General features: G+C 27.3%; 1 protein-coding gene across 3 annotated transcripts; it reads left to right on the top strand.

Annotated features, from left to right (window-relative positions):
• The first annotated feature begins 108 nt into the window (after window positions 1-108).
• Window positions 109-16,974, top strand: LOC122848706 (protocadherin-like wing polarity protein stan). 3 transcript variants are annotated; one of them, XM_044146963.1, is made up of 5 exons: window positions 109-215; window positions 5,689-14,441; window positions 14,801-15,764; window positions 15,935-15,941; window positions 16,060-16,974. In XM_044146963.1, the coding sequence occupies exons 2-5, from the start codon at window positions 5,804-5,806 to the stop codon at window positions 16,069-16,071; spliced, it is 9,621 nt and encodes a 3,206-aa protein (XP_044002898.1). In that variant the 5' UTR covers window positions 109-215; window positions 5,689-5,803; the 3' UTR covers window positions 16,072-16,974. The 3 variants fall into 3 exon arrangements, with proteins under 3 accessions (XP_044002898.1, XP_044002896.1, XP_044002897.1); XM_044146961.1 differs by having other exon boundaries at window positions 16,041-16,974; XM_044146962.1 differs by lacking the exon at window positions 15,935-15,941.
• Window positions 16,975-17,281: the final 307 nt, after the last annotated feature.

Below are 17,281 nucleotides of genomic sequence, written 5' to 3'. Positions count from 1 at the left end.
TTATATATTAATTATATAAATATTATATATTTGTGTGAAAAATAATAATTAATTTGTGAATGATTTTTTTTTTTTTAATTGTGTAAAAAATTTGTGATAAACAATTATAATAATAACAACAATAAGAGCAACAGTTATCGATTGGATTAATTAAAAATATAAACAAAAAAAAAAAAAACTAACGTGACAGGTCCTGATGACCTTGAGTGAGTACGGTGAGTCAATCCTTTGATTTTTTTTTTTTACAACAAAATTGATATTTTATTTGGATAATAATTAACTAAATAAATAATGTTTAATTAATTAAATTTAAAAAAAATATAGTATTATTTAATTCTAATTTATAAATAAGAAAATATTTGAAAAAAAAAAATTAAACATGAGTTTTTTCTTTTACACTTATTTATGAATGTATATCCTCCGGATACAGATACTCCAAGAACCCGATGTTGTTTTCCCACCAGAGGGAAAACCAGCTAATTTTTTTTATTTTTTATATTTTTTATATTCCACCTTTTTTGTAATTAGAACGGACGCTCACGTTTCAGAGTAACCACAATTGTTTTAACAAAAAAAAAAAAATATAAATACTTAAAAAGAGTTAAAGAAGAAAATCTAGTTTTCACAAATAATTTATGTTTGTATGTTGTATATATTTATTTAATTGTTTTTATATACAGTTTATTTGTCAATTTTTTTTATTAACTCAATCTATTACAAAAAATCAATTATTATAATTTATTATCTCTAGTTTTTTAAACATTGAAATTGAGTAGTTGTAATATTTTATTGGCTCTTTATATTTTTTTTCTTGTTTGTTTTTTTATTTACATATTGATAATATAAAAAATATAAATAAATAAATTATCAAGATGATAAAAATTTTAATTTATATGTATTTCATATTAATTTCATAATTAAAATCATGAAAATAAAATTGTGATAATATAAAAAAACAGAAGTCGAAATAACGCAACGATCAAAAAGATCGGCAAATTTATTAAAAAAATTAAAAACTTGTTTTTTATATATACCTGTATGTATACCTTGAAAATATCATTTTATTTTTTCTTTTTTTTTCGGCTGATCAGAGAGAGTATTTAAATTTTTATCTCAATACAGTAAAAGAAAAAAAAAAAACTTGTTATTAAATCAAGATTAATAATCGAAATCCTTTTTTTTTTAAATAATTTTACATTATCGGTCTATTCAACTTCAATGAACGAGTTCATCAACCTATAGTTATATTTATTTATCTATTATTTTTTAATCGATAAATGTAGGCTGAATTTATGATATTTTTTTTATATAAAAAAATATATATATTCATTAAAAAAATAAATTGAGTATACAAAAAAAAAAAAAGTAAAAAAAAGTAAAAGTAGAATTAAAAAATAGGGTGGTTAGTTAACGACTAGAGGGGTTGAAATATTTTTAAATAATTTTAATTTTCTGCATATTATTGTTTTAATATATGCACATGTAATTATATTATTTTAAAAAATTTATATATATAAAAAAAATATTTTATAAAATTGTTATCAAAGGATCCAATTGTGTATCCAAAGTTAAGTGAGTTTTCGTTCTTTTATTTTGGCTCGTGCTGCTGTTCCTGCTTGTTGGAATTAAAATCGATATTTCGAAGGGGAAAATAAAAAAAAAAATAGAAAAAAAAAAAAAAAACCACCCCAATGTATGTACAGGGCGTTGAATCTCTTTGACTGTATTTGTGAGGGTGAATGAGTCACTCACCCTTGTTCAGCACTATAGTCCACCATATAGGTATATACATTTATTAAGGAAAAAAAAAATATGTATATACAAAGATGAGTTTAGTCTCTTTCTCTTTCACTTTCACCCCTGTAGAATCTATATATGTTGACGAAATTCAACCCTCCTTTTTTCCTCATCTGAAGCAATTTTTTTTCATGTCCAAACACTTTTTTAAATTAATCCTTGACGAAGACTGAAGGCTCCAGGCTATAAAAATATTTGATCTACATATATATTTAATTTTTTTTATTTGAATATCATGTCTTGTTATTAATACCCTAAATATTTTATTTATTTATTTATATAAAATAACAATAATTAGGGAAAAAAAAAAATACAAAGCAAAGTGTTTAAAAAAATTTGAGCTTTTTAAAAAAAATTAAATACTTATTGATGTTTCAATTAAAATATTTAAACAAAAAATTGTTTATAATAATAATATTGAATATATTTTTAAATTTTTTATTAGTTTTCTTTTTTTTTTTTTTTTTTTTTTTAAAGATATATCTTAATGTTTTTTTTATTTTATAAAAAAATACAACGTCCGTAGCAAGAGCAGGTTTTTTTTATATATACCTTCTGTTCATCATCATCATCATCATCACATTGATGATTTTTTTTTTTAAATTTCTTTTCATTCTTGAATTTATCCCGTAATAGTTGTAATATTAAGCCACACCTCTTTAATATTATCAACACAGCTATGAGCAAGTCATCGACAATGCTTTTGAGTGTTTCTTAATTAAGATATTTCAGTAAATATAAATTGTAATTGTTTTTCTTTCTTTCTTTTTTTTATTTTGGAGCTAAAAAAATCATTTAAGTTTCATGGCTTAACACACACACAAAAGACATCCTCATACTCTCATCCTTTTTTTTTTTTTTGGTAGAAAAAATAAAATGACTTGTAATCATGCGTGAAAAAAAATAATAAAAACCCAATATGTATGTACACATTTTCTTGGCATATTTTAATGTATGCACGTATATGAGTATCATGATGGCGTTGAGCCTTAAAACCCGTTTGTATAAAACCCCAACTATATATAAACTTATGGATGAGATTGTGTGGGAACGAGTTTTATAAAATCGAGCGGTCTTCCGTGAAACCTTTATCTTTTGTGGGCATCATACAAGACGTAGTCACACACATTCTAAATATGTTTATTAATAAATATTATAATAAACAAAAAAAAAATGTATAAATTATATAAATTTTCACATTTTCTTAGGGTAGAAAATTTATCATTAATAAATTTATGAATTTTTTATTTTATATATGGATTTTTAATTAAAAATTTTTATCATTTAATTTTTTTTTTTTATGTAAAAAACAACTGTATATATGCAGACAGTTAAAATGCCATGACAATTATTGTGTATTAAATATTTACACATATTCGCATATAAGAGAAAAAAAAATCATTTTCAAAGAAATATATTCATGTGACTTGGTAAAATAATATATAAACTTTGCTGTTTCTTGCGTGGTTATATTTTATTGTCGTTGCCGTTGGCTTAAATTACTGTGTGGGCCATTTTGCACGCTATATTTACCTGTAATTATCCCCCCTCCCCCTCCATCCACTTCTCAAACTATCTTATATACCTGTCTCTATTATCTATTATATTTTTTTAAAATTTTTAAAAATATTTTACTGCATGCAATATTAATTTTGAATAGCGTGATAAATATTTCGACGATTATATATTTCGAAATTTTTTCGATAAAAAATTTCGAAAAAAAATTATTTTCGAATTTATAAATATAATTTTTGTATTGTTATTATTATTATTATTTAATTTTTATTTAAAGTGTTATATTAAAATTATAGTTTGATCTATTTTATTTATTTATTTATTTTTCTTTTATTTTTTAAGTGTTACTATATTTGGTTTTGGATTTTTTCGAAATTTCTACAACTTACGTTTTTTTTTTGTGTTGACCATGAAAAAAATCCCAATACATATATATGTAGTCAAACACCGGTTACAGTATTATACCAAGTGTCTTGAATAAAAGTCAAGTCTTTCAGGCAATCTGCTGCTGGAATCGTTGAACAAGAGTAAGAGTATAAGGCACCTTGCTGCAGTCATGGCAAAAAAAAATATATATATATTCCAAAGAGGGGGCGACTTTTGTGGGAATAAAATAAAAAAAAAAAACAATGATGATGATAATAATAATGAAAAGATAACTAAATAAATTAAAAAATTAAAAAAAAAAAAAAAAATTGTTAAAATTGTAACACAAAGAAATGTTGATAGTGTATAAGGGCCCTAAGCGGTGGCGGGAACGTTTGAGAAGGGTCTTCTTTTTCTTCTTCTTATTTCGAAGGACTTTGCAGGATAATTGGTATAACCGGATTCCATACAAGTATCGCTTGGTAAATTTCTCTTTCTTTTAGTTTTTATCTTTTACCTTTATTCGTAATTAATAGTTTCATGTTTAAGTTGTAAAGCCAAGACGAAAATGATACCCTCAAAGTTTAGTCGCAAGTTGAGCGAAAAGAAGACCTGCTATAGCTTCTTTTTGCATTTAATTTTTTGCTTTTTTTTTTTTCTACAAAATTAAACAGTGATGAATCGGCTGTTTAATTTTATTTTTGACTATATAGCGAATTGTTTTGCAGAAGCTGATTATTGATTGAAAATTATAATGATTTTTTAATTTTATTTATCAAAATTTAACTGATGAATAAGTTGGTATTTTAATATTTTATAACTGGCCCAATGCAAAAAAAATATATATATTAATGTAGAGTCAAGTTTTTAATTTGAAATTTGATTTTTTAATATTACGCATCGTGGAATATAAAAAAATCAGCGTTTAATAATTAACTTACAGATAAACATTTTTTTTTTTTTTTTTTATGATTAAATTTTTGTTGTTATTCTTCAAGGTCAATTATCAAAATTTATCATACCAAGATAATTATTCGGTATTTTAATTGACCCATTGCGAAAAAGAAAAAAAAAAATTACACAAAAATGTTAAATTCTAAACGCAGAAATGAATTCAAAATTAAAAAAAAAAAAAATTCAAATAGAAAAATTTCGTTTTTACATTTACGACTAGACTTTTTAATGTAATTTTTTTTTGCAATTTGTCAATTAAAATATCGACTTATTTGTATTAAAAATTTGGAATAATAAAACTTGGAAAAAAATAAAAAATAATGTCTATGCATGAATGGACAAGAGAGATAGCTTGAACGAATCATATAATTTTTATTATTGAATTGCAAAGTATGATATTGTCTTTTGCAATAATAAAATTGTATAAAATTATTATTATTATTATAACTCTGTAAAAAAAGAAATAAAAAAAAGTAGCAGTAATAATAATGATGATAATAATAAGAGAAGGCAAAAGAGAAAATAATTTTTATCAAATGTTTCGATTGGTTCTTGTTCGCGTGCCAGTAAACCCGACTGGTCGACGATGATGACGAGGACGACGACAACGTTTACTTGGTAGTAGTATGTATGGTATACCTATTATCAGCATTATATTCCTGCTTCATGTCTGTCGTCGTTGTGAATTTTTTTTTTTTTTTTTATTAATCTTAGCCTCCTTCTCCCCTCGAGGGCTTCCACCGGTCAACAAGTCTCACGATTCGCCGATACTATACTACTACTATGTACTACCACCACCATCACCATCATCATCACTACTACACCAAATAAAAAAAACTAACAAAGAAGCAACTCTATAAGCACCACCAAAAAAAAAAATCAAGGGATGCTACTTTATTGTGTTCTTTGTTATACTCTTATCATTGTCTTTATTGATCAATCTTGAATAAACTTTTATCACAATGGCAAATCAAACAATATTAATTATAATGAAAATGAATGAATAAGATTATTTTTATGATATTAATTTCACTTTTATTTTTTTATCTGTTACAGAAAATATCAGTCAGGATGACGAGAAAATTACTAAAGATAAATAAATCAATTTTATTAATAAAAAAATATAAAATAAATAAAAAAAAAATATAAAACAACAACAAAAACAACAACAATGCCAAGGACAATTTGGTTTTTTGTTGTTGCATGTATCATAGCTGGTCTATGTCATGTGGCTGATGGTTATCTGGTTGTTTTATCATCAAATTTACCACCAGGTACACAAATATTTGAAGCAGGTGTACCAAAACTTGGTGGTAAACGTAAATATGAAGTATCATCTGATCGTACTGCACGTTTTGCACGTAAATTATTAAAAGTAAATCCTTATAATGGACGTGTTACACTTGCTAAATCATTAAATTGTGATGGTTTACAATATCCAAGATTATTTACATTTTATATTGATTCAACAAGTACACGTCTTGGTAGACCAAATATTGATTATCATAGTTTACCATTACGTGTATTAATAACTGGTTGTGGTTATGATAATGATGATTTAGCATCAACAAAAGGATGGATGGCTGAAACATTGGCATCATATGCAATGCCAAGTACAGATAAATTTATGGAAATATGTTTACGTGAATCACAGCTTGTTGCTGGTTTAAAAGATTTTTTACCAATAACAGCAATAAAAGATTGTGATGTTAAATGGACTGGTGTTGCTGATTCAAGATTTTTAATTGAAGGTAGTGTTGGTGATCTTGTATCAGCATCTGAACAATGTTTTATTGATCCAATGTGGAAAATATCAGTATCAATGACATTACGTTGTACAACAAATCATTTAGCTGATGCTGAACATAGATTAAAAATTGTATTTCATCATCAACAATTAGATGATACTGATTTAGGTAGACGTGTTAGACGTGAATTACGTAATAGATCACCATTTTTTGAACGTGGTCTTTATACTGCTGCTGTTGAAGAAGAAAAAGAACCTGGTGAACTTGTTACAATTGTTAGAGCAAGAGATCCAGAAGGTGGTACTGTACATTATTCAATGATGTCATTATTAGATGCACGTTCTGGTGTATTATTTTTACTTGATTCAACAAGTGGTAAAGTAACAACAAGATCAAAACTTGATCGTGAAAGTGTTGAAGTACATTATTTTAAAGTACTTGCTGTTGATGATTCATTTCCACCACGTACTGGTACAACAACACTACAAGTTAATGTATTAGATACAAATGATCATGCACCAAGTTTTGAATGGTCTGAATATGAATCACCAATACGTGAAGGTGTACCACTTGGTACAACAGTTGTTGCTGTTAAAGCAACAGATAAAGATTTTGGTAGAAATTCAGATATTGAATATTCAATTGTATCAATAACTGGTGGTGGTATGACAACATTTAATGATGATTCATCAACATTTAGAATTGATACAAAATCTGGTATTGTAACAACAAGAATGTCACTTGATCGTGAAAAAACTGAAGTATATACTGTTATTATTAATGCAATTGATCAATCAAATCCACCATCAACAAGAAAAACAGCAAGTACAACATTAATTGTACGTATATTAGATGATAATGATAATTATCCACAATTTTCAGAAAGATCATATACAACAACAATTAATGAAGATATGGATTATACATTAAATCCAATAATATCACATATACGTGCAACAGATGCTGATAGTGGCTCAAATGCAGCAATAAGATATGCTATTATTGGTGGTAATACACAAAATACATTTTCCATTGATTCATTAAGTGGTGATGTTACACTTGTTAAACCACTTGATTATGAAACAACTGATTCATATAGAATTGTTGTTAGAGCACAAGATGGTGGTTCACCAGCAAGATCAAATACAACACAATTAATTGTACATGTACAAGATATTAATGATAATTCACCAAGATTTTTTACAAGTTTATTACAAGAAACAGTATCAGAGGGTGTACCAATTGGTCATTCAGTTGTACGTGTACAAGCATATGATGGTGATAAAGGTTTAAATGCACTTATTAAATATTCAATTGGTGCTAGAGATTTTAATGGTGCATCAACTGAAAATTTTCCAATATCTGTTAATTCAGAAAGTGGCTGGATACATACAACAAAACAACTTGATCGTGAACAATGTTCACGTTATCAATTTACTGTTATTGCAACTGATTCTGGTGAACCCCCAAAATCAGGTAGTGCAACTGTTGTATTAACTGTAACTGATATAAATGATAATGATCCAAAATTTGAACAAAAAAATTATGAAACAGTTATATCAGAAGATGATCAACCTGGTACATCTGTTGCACTTGTTACAGCAACTGATCCTGATGAAGATGCTAAAATACATTATGATATAACATCTGGTAATACACGTGGTAGATTTACAATAACAGCACAAAATGGTGGTGGTTTAATAACAATTGCACAACCACTTGATTATAAACAAGAAAAAAGATTTGTATTAACAATAACAGCATCTGATTCTGGTGGTAGAACAGATACATCATTAATATATGTTAATATATCTGATGCTAATAATTTTGCACCAATGTTTGAAAATGCACCATATTCAGTATCTGTATTTGAGGATGCACCAATTGGTACAACTGTCCTAGTTGTTAGTGCAACTGATTCAGATGTTGGACAAAATGCACAAGTAACATATAGCCTTGGTAGTGATGGTGATAATATTGAAACATCAGAATTTACAATTAATCCACAAACTGGTGCAATAACAACAACAAAAAATCTTGATAGAGAAAAATCATCTGGTTATTTATTAACAGTTACTGCTAAAGATGGTGGTATACCAGCATTATCAGATACAACAGATGTTGAAATATCAGTAACAGATGTTAATGATAATTCACCAGTATTTGATGCATCACAATATACTGGTAATGTACCTGAAGATGTACTTGTTGGTACAGCTGTATTAAGAGTTACAGCAAGTGATGCTGATATGGGATTAAATGGAAGAGTTAGATATACACTTGAGGATGATGGTGATGGTGCATTTGCAATTGATTCAACAACTGGAACAGTTAGAACAGCTAAACAACTTGATCGTGAATCTGTATCAAGATATAATTTAAAAGCAGCAGCTGTTGATCGTGGTATACCAGCATTATCATCAATTGTACCAATTATTATTAAAATTGAAGATGTTAATGATTCACCACCAGCATTTGAAAGTGATAAAATTATACTTTATATAGCTGAAAATTCACCAATTGGTTCAACTGTTGGACAAATATATGCACATGATCCTGATGAAGGTATTAATGCTGTTGTTCAATATTCAATAATTGGTGGTGAAGATGCAAATAGTTTTAGTTTAATAACAAAACAAGGTTCTGATCGTGCTGAATTATTAACACTTGAAGAACTTGATTATGAATCATCAAAAAAAAAATTTGAATTATTTATAAGAGCTTCATCATCACCATTAAGATCAGATGTACTTGTACAAATAATGGTTACTGATGTTAATGATAATGCACCAGTATTAAAAGATTTTCAAATAATATTTAATAATTTTAAAAATTTTTTTCCAACAACAGCTATTGGTAAAATACCAGCATTTGATGCTGATGTTACTGATAAATTAATATACAATATATTATCTGGTAATAATGCAAATATAATAACACTTAATAAAACAAATGGTGATATATTATTAAGTCCACAATTAAATACAAATGTACCAAGAATAGCAACAATGGAAGTATCTGTATCTGATGGTGTTAATGAGGCAAAAGCAACAATGACATTATCAATAAGACTTATTACTGATAAAATGTTGTATAATTCAATAACAGTTAGACTTGATGATATGACTGTTGAAGCATTTTTAAGTCCATTATTAAATTATTTTATTGATGGAGTTGCTGCAATAATACCATGTCCACGTGAAAATATATTTATATTTAGTGTACAAGAAGATACAGATGTACATGGTAAAATATTAAATGTTAGTTTTTCAGCAAGAAAAGTTGAACCAGGTAATAATGATGAATTTTATACACCACAATATTTACAAGAAAGAGTTTATCTTAATCGTGGTATACTTGCAAGACTTTCAACATTAATTGTATTACCATTTGATGATAATTTATGTGTTAGAGAACCATGTCTTAATTTTGAAGAATGTATAACAATATTAAAATTTGGTAATGCATCTGGTTTTGCAAGTAGTAATACTGTATTATTTAGACCAATATATCCAGTAACAACATTTTCATGTAAATGTCCACAAGGTTTTACTGGTAGTAAAGAAGCATATTTATGTGATATGGAAGTTAATCTTTGTTATTCAAATCCATGTAAAAATAATGGTACTTGTCATAGAAAAGAAAGTGGCTATACATGTGTTTGTCCACCACTGTATACTGGTGCAAATTGTGAAGTATCACTTGAATCAGATATTTGTAGTTCATCAATATGTCAAGGTGGCTCAACATGTTTAGCAAATACAGCAAATGGTCATTTAACATGTGAAAATTGTAATATTAATAAACCCCGAGAAAATACAAATGAATATTGTGAATTAAAATCACGTAGTTTTGGTCCAACAACATTTTTAACATTTGCATCATTAAAACAAAGACATCGTTTACAATTAAAATTATCATTTGCAACTGAATTAACTGAAGGTTTATTATTATATAATGGTAGATATAATGAAAAACATGATTTTATTGCATTAGAAATAATTAATTCACAAGTACAATTTAGTTTTTCACTTGGTGATGAAATAACAAGAGCAATTGCAAAAATACCTGGTGGTGTTGCTGATGGACAATGGCATAATGTTGAAATTATTTATATTAATAAAACAGTTACAATTGCACTTGATGATTGCGATGTTGCATTAGCATTACGTTATGGTGATAGACTTGGTAAACGTTGGTCATGTGCTGGTAGTGCTGAACAAATACTTGAAACACGTTGTAATCAAGCAACTGAAACATGTCATCGTTTTCTTGATTTAACTGGACCAATGCAACTTGGTGGTTTACCAGCAATACCATCAGATTTTCAAGTTACAAATAAAGATTTTATTGGTTGTATTAAAAATTTATATATTGATTATAAATTTATTGATTTAAATTCATATGTTGCTGATAATGGTACGACAATTGGTTGTCCAGAAAAATCATCATATTGTTTATCAATGCCATGTAATAATAATGGTAAATGTCATGAAATATGGTCTGGTTTTTTTTGTGAATGTCAAGATGGTTTTTCTGGTCCACAATGCACAGATGAAATTGCTGAACCATGGCGTTTTCAAGGTGATGGTTTATTAAGTTTTAATCCACTACTTAGACCAATACAGCTACCATGGTTAACAGCATTTAGTTTACGTACACGTATGAAAAATTCATTTTTAATGACAATACAAATTGGACAAAATTCATCACTATTATATTCATTAAAAGATGGTAAAATTGAAGTATCATTAGATGGTACAGAAATTATAAAAACACCAATAACAATTAATAATGGACAATGGCAACGTATTGAAATTATTTGGCAAACTGGACAAGTATCACTTGATATGAATTATCGTGATAGACCAATAATAACACAATTAACAGCTAAATTACAAGGTTTATATGTTGGTAGAATATTAATTGGTGGTCCAGATCAAACAATAAATACTGATTTATCATTTTTTGATGGTTGTATACAAGATTTACGTATTGGAACAAATCAAAGTGTATTACAACGACCAACAGCACAAGAAAATGTCGGTACAAAATGTCTTGTTGATGATGAATGTAGTATTAGTTGTCCAAATGAATCATCATGTATTACAAATTGGCAATCATCTGAGTGTATATGTAATGCTGGTCGTGTTGGTACTAGTTGTGAAGCAATTTGTGATATTAATCCATGTCACAGTGATTCTGGTAAATGTATTGAAGATAAAAATACATCAAGAGGCTATAAATGTCAATGTAATAGTGATGAATATTCTGGTGAATATTGTGAAATTCGTGTTGATCAATCATGTCCAGCAACTTGGTGGGGTTCACCAGTATGTGGTCCTTGTAATTGTGATGAAAAAAAAGGTTATGATCCAGCATGTAATAAAACAACTGGTGAATGTACATGTAAAGAAAATCATTATCAACCACCAGGACAAGATGAATGTATACCATGTGAGTGTTATGCAACTGGTAGTTTTGGACCACGTTGTAATAATGAAACTGGACAATGTCGTTGTCGTCCTGGTGTTATTGGACGTTCATGTACAGCATGTCCAAATCCATATGCTGAAGTAACATTACGTGGTTGTGAAGTTGTTTATGATGGTTGTCCAAGATCATATTCTGAGGGTTTATGGTGGCCAAGAACAAAATTTGGTATTATTGCTATTGAAAATTGTCCTGGTAATGCTGAGGGTAAAACATCAAGATCATGTGATGATAAACTTGGTGGTTGGCAACCACCAGATTTATTTAATTGTACATCTGAATTATTTGTTGAACAACGTTATCAATTAGGAAGTTTAGAAGCTGGTGATATATCATTAAATCGTGATATTGCTGTTAAAATTTCAAAAGATCTTAATAATGCTGTTAATATTACTAAAAATATGTATGGTGCTGATGTTTTAGTTGCTGAATCATTATTAATTGCATTATTAAAATATGAAGATAATCTTGCTGATTTACATTTAACACATAATCAAGATAAAGATTATGTACCAAATTTAATTGGTATTGCTGGTGCAATATTGAGTAAAAAATATTATGCAATATGGGAAAGAATACAACAGTTGAATGGTGATGGACCAGATAAAATACTTGATGCAATGGCAAAATATTTAAAAATAATAACTGGCTCACAGCATAATACATTTACTGATCCATTTGAAATTGTTAATACAAATGTTGTTATGGGTCTTGATACTGTTACATCTGAAAGTTTATTTGGTTATGAAGCTGCAATTACAGATTATAAAGAAGATCCATTAGCATCAACATCAAGACCATATGAAGCTGATAAAAAAATTATTATACCAGATACATCAACATTTTTATCAACACCATCACAATTTGGACCATATATTACATTTCCAAAATATAATAATTACATAGCTGATCCAAATAGATTTGATCCATATACTAAAATACATGTACCATTAAGTTTATTAGGTATTAAACCATTATCACAAGGTGAAATAAATAATAAAAATTTACAAATTAATGATAAAGCAATATTAAGTTATGTACAATATAAAGAATTAGGTGGTTTATTACCAAAAAAATTTGATGATTCAATAACAGTTAGATGGGGTGTTGAAGTTGCTGTTGGTTCACCAATTGTAACAGTATCTGTATTAGTACCATCTGAAAATGGTACAACAAATGTATTAACAACAAATAGTGTTGATAAAATAAAATCACCAGTACAAATACAACTATGGATTATTGAAGATGATGGTACAAAAATACGTGCAAATCCACAATGTGTACATTGGAGTATGATACGTGGTGGTACTGGTGAATGGAGTCGTATTGGTTGTATTACTGAATCAATTGAATATATATATGGTCGACAAATTGTTAATTGTTCATGTCAAGGTGTTATATTACAAGTACAAAATCTTCAATTAGCAACATTTGCTGTATTAACTGATGTATTAGATTTAGAATATGTACCAGAACCATCATTACTTGAAAATGTAACAAGTTATAGTTCATTTTTACTTGCATTACCATTATTATTATCAGCATTATTAATACTTGGTTTAATACGTGGTGGTAGTAATACAAATTCAAATAGTATACATAAAAATCTTGTATTTTGTGTATTTATTGCTGAATTATTATATTTAATTGCATTAAAAGCACGTGGTTCACTTGTTGCTAATGAATTTTTATGTAAATTAACAGCAATTGGTTTACATTATACATGGTTAAGTGCATTTGCATGGACACTTGTTGATTCAATTCATTTATATAGAATGTTAACTGAAATGCGTGATGTTAATCATGGACAAATGGGTTTTTATTATACAATGGGTTATGCAATGCCAGCAATTATTGTTGGTTTAACAATTGGTGTACGTGCTGATCAATATGGTAATTTTTATTTTTGCTGGTTATCAATTTATGAAACAGTTGTATGGGCATTAATTGGACCAGTTTGTGCTGCTGTATTTATTAATTTTTGTATATTAATAATGTCAATTAAAGCAGCATTTTGTCTTAAAGAACATATTATGGGTTTTGGTAATTTAAGAACATTATTATGGTTATCAGTTGTATCATTACCATTACTTGGTTCAACTTGGACATTAGCTGTATTAAATGCATCTGAAAATTCACCAATGTTATCATATTTATTGTCATTGGCAGTATTGATACATGCTGCATTTAGTCTTATTGGTTATTGTTTTATAAATACACGTGTTAGACGTAATTTATATTTAACATTACTCAAATGTTTTGGTAAAAAAGCACCATTATTAGAAGGTAGTATGGGTAATGGTAGTAGTGCACAAAATATTAATGGACAATCAAGATCAGCACTTGCATATGCAACTTATAATGGTGCTGATGCTGCATGTAGACGTGTACATATTGGTGTATCAACATCAAGTACAACATCAAGATCAACAAATAAAACTGGATCAAGTCCATACAGAAGTGATGCACATTTAAGACATACATCAACATCAACAAGTAATTATAATAGTGATCGTGATCCTTATATGTCTTCACGTAGTCATCATTCAACTCTTCATTCACGTCAAGGTAATATTACATAAAAATTAAACTATATAATTTAAATTTTTTATTTTATTTTTCATTTAAAAAAAAAAAAAAAACTATACATCTTGATTAAAGTTATACAAGCTACATTCCACTTGCAGCTAAGTACATAATTGCTTGCAAGGATTGATATAAATATACTAATAATAAATAATAATATATTTGATTGGAATGTTTGAGAATTTATTTATTTATTTATTTATTTATTTTATTTAAGATCAAAGATAACAGTATAAAATAATTGCGCATCATTAAAAAGAGCGTGAAACAAGTTGTCCATTATAAAACACCGTATTAATTCATACGTAATATTTATTTATAAAATTATATATATATTTCAGAACAAAATGAACCAAGAAATCCACGTAGAGATTCAGAATCAGACTCTGATGGTTCACATGCTGATGATGGTGGTGGTAGAAGTCTTGATTTAGCAAGTTCACACAGTTCAGATGATGAAGATGTTACTTCAAGATCACATAAAAATATGGGTGTATCAATACAACAACCAGTGTCACACAGTTATTTACCAAATATCCATACACCTGTTGGTGGTGGTGTTGGTGGTATTGGTGGTGTTGGTAATGGTGGTAATGCTGGTGTTGATCATATGAATATACTTTGCTCAAATACTGAATTATTTCCAAATATAAAACCAATGTATGCACCACGTTGGAGTTCACAATTACCTGAAGCATATTTACCAACAAATGTTGATATTAGATCAAGTCAATGGTCTGGTGGTACAATATCAGATAATGAAATAGCATCAAATAAAACATCAAGTCCAAATCCATTACCTTATCCAGATATGAGCTCACCAAATAAATTACAAATTGATGATAATTGTTCTGATCATAATGATGATAAACATCATCATCATCATCATGAAAAATATTCATTTCCATATACTGCTGAAGAAGATCATACTGTATCACCAACACCATATTTATTATCAATGTCATCAAGAATACTTGCATCAAGTATGAGTCATCATTCACAAAATTCAAATAATGATAATTTAAGTATATCTGAACGTTATGGAAGTTTAAAACGTGGACAAAGTATTCATGGTTCACATCATGATAATATTAGTATAACTGAACGTTATGGTAGTTTAAAACGTGGTGGTGGTGGTGGTAAAATAACACCAACATTAATTGAAGATTCACCAGATTATATATTACCAATGAGTGGAAGAATATTATCCAGTTCATTGAGTCATGATCTTCATCATAGTAATGAACTGGCAGCATTGAGACAACAACAATTGCCTCATTATGAACAAACAATAACAGAGACTGAGTAAGTTTTTTTATTAATTAATTTACTTATTTATCATTAAATTATATATTGGGTTTTTCAATCTTTTTATCTTTTTTCCATTTTAAACTATATACCTAACTAACACTTTTTTTTCTAAAAAACTTTCTTTATTCTGGACTTGGTGATGGATCAATTGTGGAATTTTTCAGTGAAGAGGTGAGCATTAAAATTTCCTAATATCTCCAATGATAAATTTCCTTGTAAAAAATTAATTAATAATTAAATGAACAATGACATATTTTTTTTAAATGAAAGGTACCTTATTATTTTTCAGGAAGGATATTAACGCCGAGACACCGGTTTGAAAGACTCCGTCTACAAGAAAATTACCGTACAAATTAAAAATACCTTATAGGCTTAGCCACTTTTTACATGCAATTTTTTAAAAATATATAAAACAAATATTTATGATAAAATAAATTGATAAATAATAATAGTAATAGCAGTAAAATCATAAATGATATTTTAAATACAGTGGCCATGATTGTATTTGAGAGAAAAAAAAATTTTTTTTTAAATAAATTAAAGCCATATTTAAGAGATGAAATGTTTGTGTGAGTGCCTAAAGTCTATTTCAAATAGTAGATGTTATTAGCTTTTTTCGAAATAAAAAAAAAATATAAAAACAAAAAAAAATAAAAAGACAAACAAATAATTATTATTATTTTATGTGTACTTAATAATTTTGTTAGCTTTAGTATTTAATTATTCCGGGCACACAATAAGCAATTATATTGTCAAACAAATAATTTTATAATTAAGTATAAATGTGATTTTTATTTAGTTAGAAAAAACAGTGACAATTTCTATAGACTGTATTTGAGCTTGGATAAAAAACAAATTAATTTGCTCATTTTATAATTATAATTTTAGTTGTAATTATTCAATCGTACTTATTATTATTAAGTTATATCAATTCAGTATCGTGCAATGTATACATTCCACTTTTTTTTAAATACTCAGATTTTATGAATATTATTTTATATTATTAATTATTCATATTATTATGTAAGAGTTTTTTTTTTTTTTATTATTTTGAATTTTTTATAAACGATAAAGCATTGTTTTGCTAAATTCGTGACTTTGTACTGCATAATACTCAAACTTTTGTATATATTTATACGTAAAAAAAAAAAAATAAAAAGAATATGATATACAATTTATATATTATGTCCGAACAGGATTATAGAACAGGCAAGGAGGTATTTTATTTGATTTCTAGTTCACCTCCTGCGTTACCTGCTTTCCTGATATTTCAAAAATAAATTTTATTTTTATAAATTCAATAAGAAAAAAATTAGTGGCGACACTAATTTTTTAACAGGATCATAGAAGAGGCAAGGAGGTATTTTGTACAATTTTTAGTTCACCTCCTGCGTTACCTGCTCTCCTGATATTTTAAAAATAAATTTTATTTACTAAAATTCAATGAGAAAAAAAATAGTGGCGACATTAATTTTTTAACAGGATCATAGAACAGGCAAAGAGGTATTTTG

This window comes from Aphidius gifuensis, linkage group LG2, assembly GCF_014905175.1.
Source record: "Aphidius gifuensis isolate YNYX2018 linkage group LG2, ASM1490517v1, whole genome shotgun sequence".
Classification (NCBI taxonomy): Eukaryota; Metazoa; Arthropoda; class Insecta; order Hymenoptera; family Braconidae; genus Aphidius; species Aphidius gifuensis.
Note: the sequence above shows the minus strand (reverse complement) of the source record. Positions and strands in the feature narration are given on the sequence as shown.